The 16,506-nt window shown below is 37.3% G+C and overlaps 1 protein-coding gene across 4 annotated transcripts in view; it reads right to left on the minus strand.

Moving 5' to 3' along the window:
• Positions 1 to 201: 201 nt before the first annotated feature.
• LOC147436932 (DNA glycosylase/AP lyase ROS1-like) overlaps positions 202 to 16,506 on the minus strand; it is a 144,656-nt gene continuing 128,351 nt past the window's right edge. For 2 of the 4 annotated variants that reach the window (XM_086486326.1, XM_086486328.1), the window contains exons 12-21: positions 14,078 to 14,160; positions 13,376 to 13,428; positions 12,777 to 13,296; positions 12,639 to 12,675; positions 12,500 to 12,557; positions 11,548 to 11,645; positions 11,390 to 11,455; positions 11,180 to 11,294; positions 11,020 to 11,058; positions 202 to 400 (exon numbers count right to left, since the gene is read on the minus strand). In XM_086486326.1, coding sequence (XP_086342452.1) covers positions 252 to 400; positions 11,020 to 11,058; positions 11,180 to 11,294; positions 11,390 to 11,455; positions 11,548 to 11,645; positions 12,500 to 12,557; positions 12,639 to 12,675; positions 12,777 to 13,296; positions 13,376 to 13,428; positions 14,078 to 14,160 — 1,218 coding nt within the window. In that variant the 3' untranslated portion in view covers positions 202 to 251. Of the gene's footprint in view, positions 401 to 10,564; positions 10,849 to 11,019; positions 11,059 to 11,179; positions 11,295 to 11,389; positions 11,456 to 11,547; positions 11,646 to 12,499; positions 12,558 to 12,638; positions 12,676 to 12,776; positions 13,297 to 13,375; positions 13,429 to 14,077; positions 14,161 to 16,506 lie in introns of those variants that run through there. The other 2 variants (XM_086486327.1, XR_015184781.1) reach the window with 2 other exon arrangements.

The following is a 16,506-nucleotide window of genomic DNA, read 5'->3' on the forward strand; positions in this document are numbered from 1 at the left end:
TTGAGAGCCCAATCTTGCTGCCAAAAAAGTGGCACACATAATGTTGTATTTTCAATGTGCTTCTTCTTTTGTGTTTGTTCCAAAAATATAAAAAATAACTTGCTTTTTACTTCAATATAACTAAAGACAATAGTTGAAGTGAACTTTTATTTGCATAAACAATGTCTACCTTAGAAATACACGTCTTCAATTGTTTGTGAGAATCAAAGGAATAATTACATGTGTGAAATAAACAATCATAGCCTAAATGCCTAAGATTGTCCAAAATAAGTAAATTGGTAATAGTCCTCCTTGTTAGAGAAACAATGTCCTCGGTTGTGAAATAAGAAAGAAGTGCAAGTCCACCAAAATCTGCAAAGGAAAGAGTCTCTTGGAATCTCCCACTCTTCATCATAATATCCTGAAAAGAGAATACCAGAAAGGTAAAAATTGAATCAACATACAAAAAATTGCTGATATAATTGAAAGATTCCTTCGAGAGTGGGCCCCCTCAACAAAGGGAGGCAAGAACATGGCAACAATGTGAAACTATTCAATTACCATATTGTTCAAAGGAAAAAGCTTAGTCAAATGTTGTTGAAAAGATGAAGGAATAGCTATCCAAAGTGTGAGGACAAGGGTCCTACAAGAAGATCTTGGCATGGGAGCCCTTGTTTTATTTTAAATAGGGGCCTCCATGGGAGGAGAGCCAAACTATCCTTACTCCTAAACTTTCAATGGCATCAAAGCAAAGGGGGGAGAATCGTGGCTTTCTTAATGAATGAGCATGCAAAAAATCGTGGATGTCTCTCTTTCTCTCTCTTGTTTTGGCCCTAACACGCACACACACACACAAGCTACCACTTTGGCATTCACAAATCAGAGCAAGGCTAGGGTTAAGGGGGTTGCCTGAAGTAAGAAATAAAACATGCTTTAGTGTCTCCTCTACTGGGGTAGCACACACGATGATGCATGCATCTCTCTCTCTCTCTCTCTCTCTCTCTCTCTCTCTCTCTCTCTTACAATAACAGATGGCTGCTATAGCTTGAGTTTGAGGTCTTTCATGTTTTGGGCACCTTAAGGCCACTCAAACGGGCCATCCCGCAAGGGGAGATCAAGAGAGGTACCGCAAGAGATTTGGATTCTACTAACCACAATGGAATCAACAAAGAATTGACACAAATTTTGAAGGCAAGTTTTGTATTAAAAAAAAGCAAAAAATTATACACATGGCAAAAGAAAGGATCAACGTTATTGACAACTTAAGAAAGATTTTTCAAGGTAATCATAAGCTACGGCTTTGATGGCTTAAGAATTATCGCTTGCATCAACATGCAAGCAAAGGCGGTGACCACACTAGCTTTGCAAGTATCGACATGTGTAGCAATGTGAACATACATTGATTCTACAAGAGCAAGTTATAAATGGTTCAACAACTTGAAGGAAAGTTCCTCTTTCCAAGCATTCGAAGACATCTACACCTATTCTCGGAACATAAATTTGAGGTAATTATTTTTTATTCCACAACAACTATTGCATCGTGTCTTCAGATATTCCAGACACCCATCACTTCAAATTTGAGCATGGCTCACCTTTTGTAGAACGAGTGACTCCTATATGTGATGTTCAATTGAAGTGAACTTCTATTTGCATGAAGATTGTCCATCATATAGTTACACTACTTCATTTCTTTGCAAGAATCAAATGCATATTTACATGTGTGAAATATCAAATAGTAGTCTAAATTTCTAAAATTCTCCAAAGTAAGTACATTGTTAACACTTACCTTTGCTACCTCCCTCTTAACCATTCCTTTTTTTGCCCTCTTTTATAGGGATTATTCTACTGTGTTGTCCACTCCCTTTTAGGTTTCAACTCAATAGTTTTGGTGGTGTTTTCCTATCCATCAAGTCCTTGCGCCTTGGAAACATCTTCAACTTACTCAACATAAAGCCACCATTGCTTTAGCCTTTGGATTTCTCCCTCTCTTTCTCTCCCCCATGCTCCCTTCTACTCAAAAGAGTGCATTTTTCGAGAGAAGTAATGAGAAGCCATGCAGCCCTTTATCAAGACACATCAAAATGACTAGGAATACAAAGCAATATAGGGATCTGGAATGCCAAGACCTTCAACTTGGAGGACATGGACAACAACTTGTCCTTACCTTCAATGCAGGAAGTAAAAACCATGCCATTTGTTGTTCTGTTGCACCGAGAGTCATGACTTTGAGGTATATTTTGTTGAACGACCATGGTATGCTTGCAACAATGAAGAGAGTGTTATGCAAAAAGAGATCACGACCTCCAAAATTAGACCATTGAAGCCCTCTATGTCATGAACAAAGAGATGGACATGGGCGATGAAATCCTTATATAAATGGCATTTTCCCCTATGTAGGACCCATTTTCCATGGGTGCACCTCTTAGGTTAGTTGCCCTCTATCCTTCAACCCTTAGGATTGTAGCCTCTAGGTTCTAGCCCCTATGTCAAGCCAAGGGCCAGAGGCCAGGGGCCAGTCTGAACCGAGATCAAGGGGAGCTCAAGGGTTTGACTATATAAGGGGCAAGAAGCTGAGAGGTGAGAGAGGTCAAACTCCATGGTCTCACGATGGTATCAAAGCTATTATGGGCAAAGCAAGGGTGTGGACCTATTTTTAGCAAAGTTTTCATGTGAAGCCGTGGAGTAGAAGGAGCTCTCTCTCTCTCTCTCTCTCTCTCTCTCTCTCTCCTATATATATATATATATATATATATATATATATATAGAGAGAGAGAGAGATATATATATATCTCTCTCTCTCTCTATATATATATATATATATATATATATAGGAGAGAGAGAGAGAGAGAGAGAGAGAGAGAGAGAGAGAGAGAGAGAGAGAGAGAGAGGAGGACACACGCGAGCACGATCGCTTAGGAGGGAAGGAGAGCTATAGGCGATCATCATCAAACTCAGCATTTTTGGGCTTGGTGGCTACACCCTACTACGGGAAGCAAAATACACTTCAACATCTGCGTGCTACAATCGTCTCTCTCTCTCTCTCTCTCTCTCTCTCTCTCTCTCTCTCTTGTTGCGTTACTCGACAAAAATCACCATCATTGGAGGTGTTGATTCATACAAGACCGCCCAAGGGGAGGGCCACTTACCTCTAAAATCCCCTACTACACTAAAGTCGGCCAAATCTTACAAACAAAATCAACAAAGGGTTGTGCTAAGCCAAAGCCGGTCATACCTAGTAAGATCTTCTTAATCTATTTGAATTGAAGGTTTTTTTTTTACACGATCTTTTCTGACGAGATTTCAACTTTATCAACAAGTATTTCAACTAGACGGTGACTTCAGACGTTTGCAATCAACATTAACGATTAATTATGAGTTGACGGTTTTGATTTAGCAAGGCTAATCGATTTTGTTTTGTGGTTGCTCATACTTGTTACTGTTTGATTTTGCAAGGCGACTTTTACCAAGGTACTTATTTTCTCTTGCTAGCACAACATGTTACGCCATGGATTCAAATATTGACATGCAACATATGTTTGATTTTGAGAATCGTACACCAGTTTTGCCTGCTACTATACTACAGCCTTACCGTCTGCCACTCTCAGGTAAGGTGCCCGTACAATAATGGGACCAGATGATAGCATCAAATTGCTTGACATCCAAGAGTTTAGAGCATTGCAAACAGATATGACTATTTTAGAGTCTAATTTTGCACAATTTAATGCGAACACCTGTGCCTAGCAGGAGCACCCCTGGTCTGCAAGAGCAAGGCTCCAATCTAGAGGGGTTGCACCTTCTCTCTCAAAAGAGGGGGATGAATGTCAAAGAATACCAAGCCATCAATTTTTTTAGGAGAGGAAAAGGAGCGTAACAAAGATACATCCACATTGCTTCCCTGAGTATTGACATATTGTGTATGTTAGTGCTAGATAGCTTTGCTACAGACATCCGTCACAACAATCTGCTATCACACACTCCTAAACGAGACATGTGAAATTATAGTATCTACTTTCCTCATGTTAGGTAGCCATTGCCGGATCGAAAGATCTTGGTATTTGATTTCTTCAATTTCATGTTCTCTCATAACATTGAATCCATTATTGAACTTATCCGTGAGGATATATTTTGGTAGGATTTCTCCTTTATTCATTTTAAAGACATAGGATGTTTTTATTGTCTAGGAGTGATCCTTGTTTGGGATTACATGCCATTAAGAGTTCAATTCAACTTCCATTTGCCCAATGGTAAACTCCTAAGTTCTTATAATCTAGTTTTGGTTTTTCGGTAGTTCATGAATGCAATAGCACATAACCAACTAAGCCAACTAGAGGTGGTTTTGTTATCTCCATTTTCACTATTGGTAGTACCGACTATCCCCAAACATTACATTATTGGAATCCATTTTTTAAAGGAATCTAGTACCCTAAGGGTCCATGTAGTTGTCCCGTTTTTTTGAGTTAGCAACAATTGCTCAAACTCAATGTCATGGTCATCAATTTTGAATACGACTCATTTAATGGGTTTGCGTAAATATGAGCTCCATGTTTATTCTTCAAATAGAACATCAGGTCACTCAAATACTTAATGGTCACCTTAGCTCCAGAGTTAGTTGATAAGGAGGCCTTTTTTGAATTAGTGTCAGAGTATAAATCACATTCCTCTTTAAAGATTATTACCGACATTTCCCTTTGGTTGATGCTCTCTTTTGATCTCCATGGATCCTAGGTTTCCTAGCACTTGGCTTGACCTAAGGTTCATAAAGTTTCCAAATCACCAATGAATTTTGAAGCGAACCTAGCTTGCTTGATTTAGCAAGTGCTCATCATCTGCATCAGTTTTTAGCTCCAACTTACTCCTTAGCTCCACCATCTCCAAAAATGCTTCAAGTCTATAAAAGTGTTGCTCCAACTTCATTCAAGTTTGATCTGACTTGCTTTACCTCATTGTCCAGACTTTGTACCACAACAATCATGGTCTCATTCAGTTCAGATGTTGCCTACTCACTTTGCTACTCCTCTTGAGCTCATAAAGGTTGGAGTGGTGGTTTTTGAATCATGCGATCTTCAACGCATTATGGGATTTTTTGATAGTTTCCTAGCTAGATTCTAGGTGATTTTAGCTACAAGCTCACACTGTTCTTGCCACTCATCCACTACCTTCTCCTTGTCTTTTGCCTTCCGTATTGATCTTTGTTCTTCCCACTTCTTGGTTTCAGCTGTTTGATTTTCTTCTTTTCTTCTTTTTCATATGGAATATCTTGAATGATAACACCCTTGCTTCTGGTTACCACCCTGACTGGCATTGGTCCTGGTGCCTTCTGGTCAGGTGTTTCTGGTTTGGCAGCATCAGGACGCTCGGCTACAAAGTAACCATACTTCCCACATGTGTAGCAATTCAAACCTCTTTTTCTTTTTTGAAAGTCTCCTCTGCCTTTGCCTTGGCCAACAATTGCTCCTTGGTACCTACCTTGGCCACTATCAATACCTGTGCTGGTTTCATTCTCTTTGGACCCATTGGCCCCATCTGTTTTGATCGCTTCTGGATTTGTAAGTGCAATCATTGACAAGTCCTTTCCTTTTTTAAAATGATGGATTCTGACACCACAGTTGTTCCATACATGACCATATGCTTTGTAGTATGTACACTGTGAGCATTCATATGATCTATGATATTTAGATTTGTATTTGGAACACCAGATCTCCATCTTCTTTATTGAAGGTCTTGTCTTAGCTATTTCAGCTATCTGTTTAGACATTTCCTCTAGTTTCCTTGTCCACGGTTCCTTTTTCTTCCCCTTACCTTGGTCGTCTGATTCACTTTCAAATGAATTGGAGCTGGGACTGGATCCTGATTCTTCAGTGGTTTGACTCCATGTCACTAGAATGCCTCTTCCTATGGCGTTTCTCTTTCATAGACTATTTGGATGAAGAAGTTATGATCAAAACAGTGAACTGCTGTCTACTAGGTCAAAAAATGACTTTGTGTGTGTGTGTGTGTGTGTGTGTGTGTGTGTGTGTTCAGATTTTTCAAATGAAAGATGTTGATTTTGATGATCTAATGTTGTCAGTCTCATATTGCTTAAATTAGATTTTGCAAAACGTTGATTAGGAGATGAAGGTTTGAATCCGATTTTACAAAATGCTCATGGAGTTCAAAGGGATTTGATGTTTTGAATGTTTTTCTTGCAAAAGGTGCAATCTTTGATGAAAATGGTTGAGTTGCAACGAGAAGACTGTTTGGATTCTAATTTGCCGAGAATGATGGATATTGAAGAGGAGATGTTTGTGGAGTATTTGGATTATATTTTCCATGGTTTGTGGAAGCAATTTGTTTGTTTGAGAAGATTTTTTGGGAATATGTTTGATGAATTTCAGATTTGCAAAGAGATACAGTTTGCAGGAATGCAGTTTTTAGTCATGCAGATTTCAAGGAATGCAAAGGATCCTGAATCTAAATTTGGCTATTTTAATTGATTTTTCGTGGAGTAAAAGCTTGATCATAGAACTTTGGTTCTACAAGTTTGTTTTGTATGAGCTCTCATGGATGATGATTTACTTGATGGATTCCCAACCTTGGCATGTTGCCAATAAATGGTGCACTTGTTGTGGTGATACACAAATTAGGACATGGTTAGAAATCTCTTTAAGGTTTATGGACGGTGTTTAGTGATTATGTAGTGTGTAGTTTGTGAATCTTGGATTAAGCTCTAGGTACTTCAATGTACACTTTATATAGTTATTAGCACTGAGTTTTTTTGAACAAGGTATTTGTGGGAATAGAGTCGAAAGTTTTTAATGGGAAAAGTTTCTATCACCGGGCTGTGCAAGGTGTTAGATACAAAATGGGAGTAGTTTCATATTTTAAGTTGAGTGTTTGTAGTTTTCAAAGGAGATGGTCAGTAATTGTAGTCTGAAAAGAGACAAACCTCTTCATATTAGTAAACGGGTTATTCCCTGATGGTTGTAACGTTTTGGATGTGTGAAAAGAAGAAGAAGAAGAAGAGGATTGACGCCTTGTGCAATGTCAAATTCTTGTTTTACTACGTATTTAGTTTTCAGTTATCAGACGACTAATGTCTGATTCCTCTGTATGTGTTGAACGTTGTTTGTTAAGAGATTTTGTGGATGTAATGGAAGTAAAGTCTATTTTTCTTCATTCTTAATTTCATGTTGTGGTTCCCCCATAACACAAAACTTGTCCTCAAGCCGTGCCAAAAGAGGGCTCTCTTTAGCCTCAAATCTCCTCACCTCTTCCAAGCAACTCCACACACTTTGCTTCTCCCAACCTCTCAAAATTTCTTCAAAAGAGTCACCTCGAGAGACGATCTCCCACTTCTTCAAATCCCAAGCCTCTCCTCCAAGAAATTACTTTTGCACCCCTCTCTTCAGATCCAATTTCCAAAAAATAAGTCACCTCACGGTGCTTTGACATAGGCCTGCTTCTGGATCTCCAAGTCTCTAGGTGTTGGCCATCGTCAGTGTTTTAAAATGCTCACTAGACGCTCATCGCTTGAAGCAAGTTCCAAGATGAGGGTGGGTTAGTGCTAGCAGATGGGGTTTCAAAACACCGTTGGTAGCTTGGGGTGAGTATCATCGGTAGAGGATTGCATGGGTAGCGTGTCAAAACACTGGTGCAGGGGAGACCACCGGCAACGTTGAAAACAACGTGTCAAAACACTGGCTATAAGGGTTGCGCCAAACTCCAGAACAAAGACCTAGCCGACGGTTGGGCATTTGTAGAACACATGCAAGAATAAGGGTGGGAGATCGGCGCCAACCAAGAGAAGCTCTCCCGCAGACGCTAGCAAACACTAGCAATTTGAAATGCTAGTGACAATCAATGACTCCTTTTGGCAGTGTTTTGCAATGCAAGAGACACCAAGGGGTGGAGATAATGCCGACGACGAGGGAGTCCAGCCTCTTCACGGGTCTTCTCAAGTCAGCTCCTCCTCCAAAGCTCTTCAAGCACAAAGCTCCATCAAGAGCTCTGATGCCATGTCAAAGTCGATGATGCGGAAGCGTGGAGACCAAGGGGAGAGAGAGAGAGAGAGAGAGAGAGAGAGAGAGAGAGAGAGAGAGAGAGAGAGACTCTTGAACCAATCAACCTTGGCAATGAACAACTGAATGCATAATATAATGGAGGCAAGGGGTTGCATATATACCAACCTTAGGAAATTGCCCTACCAAAACTAACGGGATCACATTGGGTAGTTCACTTGAGATGCCAAAACTCTAACAGGTACATAGCAACCCTTCGTGGATAAAGTTTTGGTTGCCTAAGAGATCAATAGTGCATAGCTCATGGTGGCTCCATCTATAAGGTGCTTTGAAGTGATAAACAATATACATCTAGGTCCAATCCAAGAGCTCCATTACAACATCTGACTATACTTTGGGGTCCAACATTCCTGGATTTTGGCTCAATAAACCATCAAGCAACACATTTTCAGTATGGAAATCAAGATATGGTTGAGAACGATTGAGTAATGTATTCACATGAAGAACCCTATCAAAACAGGGGGCACATTTAAACGTGCAACCAAGGAAGAAAACCAAAGATAGATACAATTGGGAGTTTGAACTTATGCAAAGATATCAAGATTGTGGACAGATGCATGTTTTCTAAGATTGTCCAGTATTATGTAAAAGAAAAGGAGATTCAAGATACAAACTAGCACCACAACCATCACACCAACAACCTCAACATTAGACCCCACAACTTCAAGGAAAACAAAGAATCAAAGTTGAAGTAGCTCATGTCAAGGTTGGTGGTCAATAGCTTTATCAAGTGGCTTAGGAACCTTGTACATTAGGGCTCATGCATACAAAGAAGGACTCTTCCTATTCTTCTTATCAAATGAAATCAACATAATGTGAAGATTGCTACAATAGGTAGAGCTCCATCTAAGGACGACTTTGGTTCAACTTCTACTTTTCCACATGTAATGCACATGCCACCCAAAACATGTCCATAAATTAATCTCAAAGACCAAAACCACAATAAGGTTTAACTTCAAGAAGTCTCTTCTTCATCATCAAAGACATCCGATGCTAGGTTAAATGCTTGTGCACAAAGTGGTTTTACTAACTTCTCCACTTCAACCTTAGCTAACATACTAACCTTGATGGTTCAATCTCCTTTCTTCAAAAAAGTATCATCTCACTACCAATCTTGCTACAATTTGGCTGTCAAAACCAGGTCTTCCTACGGGTTTCCCATAAGCATTGGATATGCTTCTCACGTGTCTTCCATTTCTAAACAATAAAGTTGACTCAAAATGACAAAGATGTTTCACAAGGTGGTCCAATCTCAAACAAGAAAAATCATTTTTCGTTAGCTCAACTTTTTCCTCCCTGTCTGTAGCTTCTCTCTTCACCATTCTCCATACCAAGACAATTATTTAAACATATTTGTTGCACACAAAATGGAAATTATTTTGAAATTGAAACAATGAAAATCTTTTAAAGAGTAAAACATGATTGAGGCACACTAAAAAATAAATGCCTGTAGGTATATGTATCTATGTATGTATGTATGTACGTATAATTCTTTATCAATATACCATTTTACATAAAAATACTGTGTCTTTAAACACACTTTAAAGGTAACACTCCATCCTAAAATTCAAGTTTCACCAGAATTTTCCAGATATTTATCATGCTACTTTTGTTTTGATGGACAATGTGCTTGCATGAAACAAACCAAGAAAATGCTTGTACAATTACTTCCATGCAAGTGCACTCAATCCTAATTTAAATAGTTAGGCTCTTGAAATTTAAATGTTCACGTGATATAGAATCGTAAAAAAGTTTATATCTTCATTTTTGGTAATCAAATATGAAAACGTACATAATTCTTTACTTTTTGCAAACAATTTTACAAGGAAGCCTCAAAATCCGAAGTACAAAAGGATTCAATAATACGTATTATATAATTACCAAAGGAAATATGCTGAAAGGTGACATTAATAGTTTTGCTTAGAAGCAAAGCATGAATAATGGATAATGGTGATGGCTTCTTTTCCTGGTCATTACAAATGAAGAATCCTTTTTCTTCCTAAATTTATCATCACAGATTTTACCTTGAGACTTTTGTATTATATAAATTTTTAACTTTTTAGTGAGATAGCCTCAGTTTTATTGAGAAAAACAAGAAAGTTATGATGAAAAGTTGAAAATTAAAAAATCACATTCTATAGTATTAGAAGAATGAAAAGTATTTGAAAAATTAGGCATTTTTTTTGCTATAGTCTTAAAAATTAAAGCTAGAAAGAAAATTCTTAGAGAAGACGTAGACAATTTTTTAATACTAAACTAAGAAATCCAATAAGTAAAGTGTAAAGTATGAGGCAATTAATTTTTTGTAATGCATACATTCTATCTAGAAGTGCTCCCATACTTCCCTTTGTATTGAAAAGGAGAGTAGACCTGTAATGTGATTTTATTCATGACATAGTTTCTATATTTATGTATCCTTACTCAAGATATGATTGGTTTTATGATTTGTTCATAAAGCAAATGCAATCATAATATGTTCTAGTCTATGCTACTTTAAAACATAGGCACTAATATTTTTTGATAATTCATGAAAGCTTTAAGAATCTTGGAAGTAGATACACCTTACATACATAATTAAATCAGTGCTTACATCATACAAAGATTTACATCTTCAAAAATCTACAATTGTGAATTGTTGATTATAAAAGTAGTGACTACATTTGAAAGCATCATATAAACATCTAATTGGTATCTCAATCTTCTAGTCTTATAATCTTCTTGCTTTGCTCCCTACTCTCACAGAGGTGCAATCTACACACTAAAAGCTTAGGAGCTCGACTACGACGATCAAATCCTCGCACACAAACATAACCTAGAGATAGCCAACAAGATAAAGTTCATCAATGCTAGTGTAACTACTTACATAAATATAGCTAAATATATGGCATGCTAGTCATTGACTTATTGAAGTACCATCTCTAAAAAAATCAGTGTACACTTTAAGATGCAAGTAAATTTGTTGAGATCATTTTGAGATTCTTACCATTGGAAAAACATTCTTCAATCTCATCTCTGGTAAATCCTATAAATCAAGAGGAAAAGTATTAAATAGATAATTATCATTGGCCTATTTTATGCATAAAAGATGATTGCTCTTATGTGTTTGTTTTGAATTGGAGAACACCTAACAAATGTAATTGTACCTCTAACTATTTGGGTCAAAGAAGTTCCAAAGTAAACAAGACATCTATGCAAGTCCCATATCAAAGATCGAGGAACTTGAAAAGGTTGTAAGCTACTTTCATGGTCTGCAAATACCTATAGAAAGCATATATTTTAAAATCCAAATGAATTAAAGGAAACTATTATTATTATATTTTCTAACAATAATGATGAAGAAGGAAAATACATACCTCATTCACTTGAAAGTAAGTTCCATTCAATGGAAATGACCCTTGGAGTGCAGTCTTACATGGAATCTGTGGACATAAGATTTATAAGGACCTTTATCTCACTAAGGCATATAAAATAATCATAATAATAATTTGAGGTTTGGTTTAAGTTTTCATACGAGTAGAGTGCCTGATACTACTTCATTAGGATCTTCACCCTTTGGTGACGAAGAGTCACAAAGGATTCCTTGATCTTGATTTGTAAGTGGAACCTCACCTAAAAGTCAAATTAGGTCAAAATTTGAGCACTTATGACAAAGCTAATCTAGTCGCTTACACTTGATAAATATTTCATAAAAATAGAAATTAAACACAAATTACATTAAATAGGTGGTAATTGTAGTTGCAATGTTGCAATTGCTCTATGATTCCACGCAAGATTCACATTGTCAATTTGAATAAGGATTGAAATTAAAAATTATAAATACATCACAACCATGTTAGAAAGCAACTTATAAAAAGTTATATGTTGCGATTGAAAAAGACAATGTACATAAAAAACATGAGCTTAAACAAAAAAGTATCTTTTTGAATGAAACCATTCAATGATTGAGAAAAATTTTCCACGAGTATTTGATTGTATTTGGTTTAGATATGTGGTCTTTTAAGCAAATATTAATTTTTGATATTTTTCCTTTTTGTACCAACCTCTCATATGCTAACGGGCCCATTCAAAAGCATAGCTGCTTTGGTGTAAACTTTGGGCTACTCATGTCTCTCATAGAATTGTTACTCATGTCTCATAATTTTTATGTGTGATGTCTCTTACCTTTTTTAATGTCCATTATTAGGCCATTTTTAATATGCATAGCTCCACAAACACATATGCAAGTACATGCACATTTTTGCAACCAAGGGAGTGCTTAAAAAATCTTTTCCTTTCATAAATGTGTATCTTTGTGCATTAATAAGTGCACTAGTTTGTATATCATAGATAAAATCATGCATATGTTATCTTTTTATGCATGTTTATCTAAAGAAAATGTATGATAAGGTGAACAATCAATCAATGTGGAAGAACAAAATATATACAAATGAAAATGAAGAAAAAGTGATAGAAAGAGCATCAACCTGGACTCCATATTGCAAGCAAGTATGAAGAAGGATCATCCTTTCGTCGAGGTTCCACCTAACCATCAATGTTTTTCCATAGTTAAGACATGTCATAACACAAAGAACATGTTTATGTTCAACACAATGTATAAACTACCTCATCTAGTAGTGGGTGCATATCAGGGATCTCATACCTATAACAAAAAAAGGAATTCGAAACTCACTTTAAATTACTATTATATTGGATTTAATCTCACACAAGAAATAAGAGAATCAATTTTAAAGAGAAACTTACACATAATGCATGGTGCATGATCGGGTAGCTTTTTTGAGTTGTGGAATATGTACGTTTTGTTTAGTTTGAAGGGAAATGATGGCATTTGTGCTTGTTTCCTCAAATGTGAGCTTTCTTTTTGAAGATGGAGCTTCAATGTAATCTAGGTCATTACAACAATGTCGTTGTGAATAGCACCGTATGTTTGAATCTTTTGTGACATGAGGCGTCGAGCACTCCTTGGTAGAGAAATCTCCATGGCTCTCCCCCAAAAGAGGTGGACAAGTCGATTGAGCATGGGTGTTTGTTTGTATCTCAAGAGAAAGAGATGTCTCTAGCATATTTGTATATGTCGATGGTAGACTTGTTTGATTGTAAGGAAAATCTTCAATGTCCATGACCTCCTCCTCTTGACCGTCTTCCTCATCATGAGGCTCAAGTGCATGAGATGAAAATGATGGAGTTTCACCCGAATAATATTCGTCCTCACAAGGGAAAACATCACTTTCATTGTCAACCATGGTAAATGTAAGTGGTTGTGCTGCAAAATTAGCACTTGGATGATTGCTTAATTATGTCTCAACACTTGTGGAAAATATATTTATCAAATAATCACTTACTTTCCTCTCGTATTGTCTCTTCAATTGTTGGTCCAGGGAGAAGTAACTTTGCACTGCATGATCAAGAAATGTAGGTGTTATAAATATTTGCCACATGTAACAACCTTCTACTTTGATTTATGAAATGAGATACATCTAATTGATCAAATTGTAGTTTACTATCATTAATATTATAAGTCTCATAAGCTCATTAAATATTAAAATTGACAAATGTAGATGTATAGATAAAAAGGTAACCTCCCAACATGATATAATCCATCCATCATGATAGTAAAATAGCTCACTTTTAGTGCATTTTTTACTTTTAGCTAAAAACATCCTAAGCTAAAAGGGAGTTATAACTAATGATAACCCAAAGCATTTCTTTACAGAGATATTTCATGCATTTGCAAATGTATTCATTATGATGCTCAAGATTGTGATTTGTCATTGTATGAAGAAGTGTGCAGGTATAGAAGGTATCCTTGTACATAAAAGTAGAGGCAAAAAGAACTAAGGGTAGAGAATGTGAAGATTCCAAAAAAGTAGGGAAAGGACTAGAAATAGTTGAATGGAATGTTGCTTCCTATTGTCGTAATCTAACGCAATTGCAATGAATATAAAACATAAGTTTTTGACTTAAAAGATAGCTTCTTTATCAACTTCTTTGACAATTGGTTTCATGATTCTAGTTTGGCGCACAAAATTCAAAGTTTGTTTTACCTTGAGTAGGCACTGGCGAAGTGCTTGCATCCTTTCTGCATAGGACAAGCATTACAATTTGGCCTACTCTTTGTACAAAAAACCTAAAAACCCAACAAAAGAGAACTTGTTAATAGAGGAATAATTACTTGTTCTCTATGTTGGCTATCCAAAGAAAAAGTACAAAATTTGGTAGATAATGTTATCGATTTTAACATGCCATGTTTCCACATTGTCTATTGAAAGAATATGTCTTGATCTTTTTGTGATAGAAAAATTCATTGGAATGATATCATTAACATTCACCAGCCCTTGATTCCAAGGTATCATTGATTTCTAAAGAATGCACACATTCATTCTTTGATAATATGTACAAAATTAGAGCATGCACAAACAAACATATCCATGACTTTGATTGGCATATTTACACAAGAGGCAAGCAAACAAGTGAGTATCTCAAGAAAAGGAAAATCAAGATTCTCTCGAGTGATACTCTCTCTGCCCCCCTGGTGTGGTAAAAGGAATGAAGGGGAAGGTGGGTTCTGACAACAAACTTGGCAATGGTCCCTTCTCTCTCTCTCTCTCTCTCTCTCTCTCTCTCTCTCTCTCTCTCTCTCTCTCACACACACACACACACACACACACACACACACACACACACACACACACACGCGCGCGCGCGCGTGTAGAAGCTTTGTGCAATGCCTCGATGTGGTTCTCTTCCTCTCTCTTTGTTGCAAGGTCGTGCTCTCTCTCTCTCTCTCTCTCTCTCTCACACACACACACACACACACACACACACACACACACACACACACACACACACAGAGAGAGAGAGAGAGAGAGAGAGAGAGAGAGAGAGAGAGAGAGAGAGAGACTTAGGGAGGCAAGGGCGAAGCCTCACGCAAGCTTGTGTCAACCATTTGGGGGGGTTTGGGTGGGAGAGGATCTCTCTAATTAATATAATTTATTATCATAGTAAGCAGAGTAGTGAATAGAAGGAAGAGAGAGAGAGAGAGAGAGAGAGAGAGAGAGAGAGAGAGAGAGAAATTTTTTTTAAATATATATAACCACACATATAAAGCAAGAGAGGAAACAACGATAAACTTTAAACGCAGACATATATATAGCCACACACGCATACATATAGAGCAGGAGAGGAAGAAAATGGTAAAGTTTAAATGCACAGAGTATGACATGCGTCCCAACAAGAACGGCATGATGCCGCTTGCGTGAGGTTCCTGGCCAACTTCCAAAGTAAGTCCTACCGTATTTTCAGGTTTTTGTTGCAAACACGCACGTGGGCATGGAATGAAGGGCACGCCAACTAGATGTTGGTTCTTTGTGTTGTTGTGGAGGGATCACCAAGCCAAGGGGATGACTTGGATCGAGCCCTATTTACACACATAGCATGTGCACATGTGTATCCGTCTTCAAGAATCACCACCATAACATAACCCACTCACTCTTGAGTGCCACATCTATAAGGACCCATGTCATAGGCTGGTGTTACTCCTTGCAAAGTGGGTGCTCTTCACAAACGTGTATGTCTGATTATCTGCCTTTACATGTGCTAGAGAGAACTCTTTGTTGCCCCACACTATTTGGGAAGCTACACTCTCTACTCTTGCTAGGACCCTTGCCCTACCTTTACCTTGCCACACAGAATACAACTTTACTTCTAGAGCTCATTGGCTCTTTAAAAAATAATAATTTAAATGTCAATTGAAAGACCCTTGTCCAATACTTGCTTTGATTAACTTCTTTCCACCTTTATATCGCAAACCTGATTAAAATTTTTCTGTTGGCCCTCCAATTTCACTTCTCTTCCAACTAGGTCAACCACTTCAAAGGCTTCTAAAGTGCTTCTCAGGTCAATTGGATTTAATAAAAGATAATAGATGAGGCTAGTGTGACTTCCATGTGAAAGTATAGCCTCAAAAAGACTTTTCTTGCAAAGCTCTGCATTGAGCAAGTTCTTCCAAAGCTTGCGATTTGTGTAGGATCTTATGATTCTTGAGATCTAATGCTTCTCAAGCACACATATTGATGTAGGAGAAGGAATCTGTGTTGAAGGGGCTATGCAACCACTTATGTATTGATTCATTGTACCTTATGAATTGTTTTTTAATAATTTTGAGGCTTGTGTTTTTATGCAAATATTGCTTTGTTGAATGATATTTGGATGGTTCCTAGATTTATGTTTTTATGCAATTTTGTCTTGAAATTGTCCATATTTTTGTCTTCTCTTTGCTGTGTATGACTTTGGTGTTTTCAAGTCATGGAAATTTCCATTTCAAGATCCACTTTGTAGGTTAATAATTGTTTGGGATTTTATGCTCCATTTAGAGCTGAACCTTTTTTCCCTCATGGCCCATGCGATATTTCAATTTCATGGGTGAAGCATGTTGTTTCTTTTTAAAATTGCCTAATCAAAGAACTTGCAAGGT

The sequence above is a fragment of the Adiantum capillus-veneris genome, chromosome 17 (assembly GCF_014529385.1).
Source record: "Adiantum capillus-veneris isolate H3 chromosome 17, ASM1452938v2, whole genome shotgun sequence".
In the NCBI taxonomy this organism is placed as follows: domain Eukaryota; kingdom Viridiplantae; phylum Streptophyta; class Polypodiopsida; order Polypodiales; family Pteridaceae; genus Adiantum; species Adiantum capillus-veneris.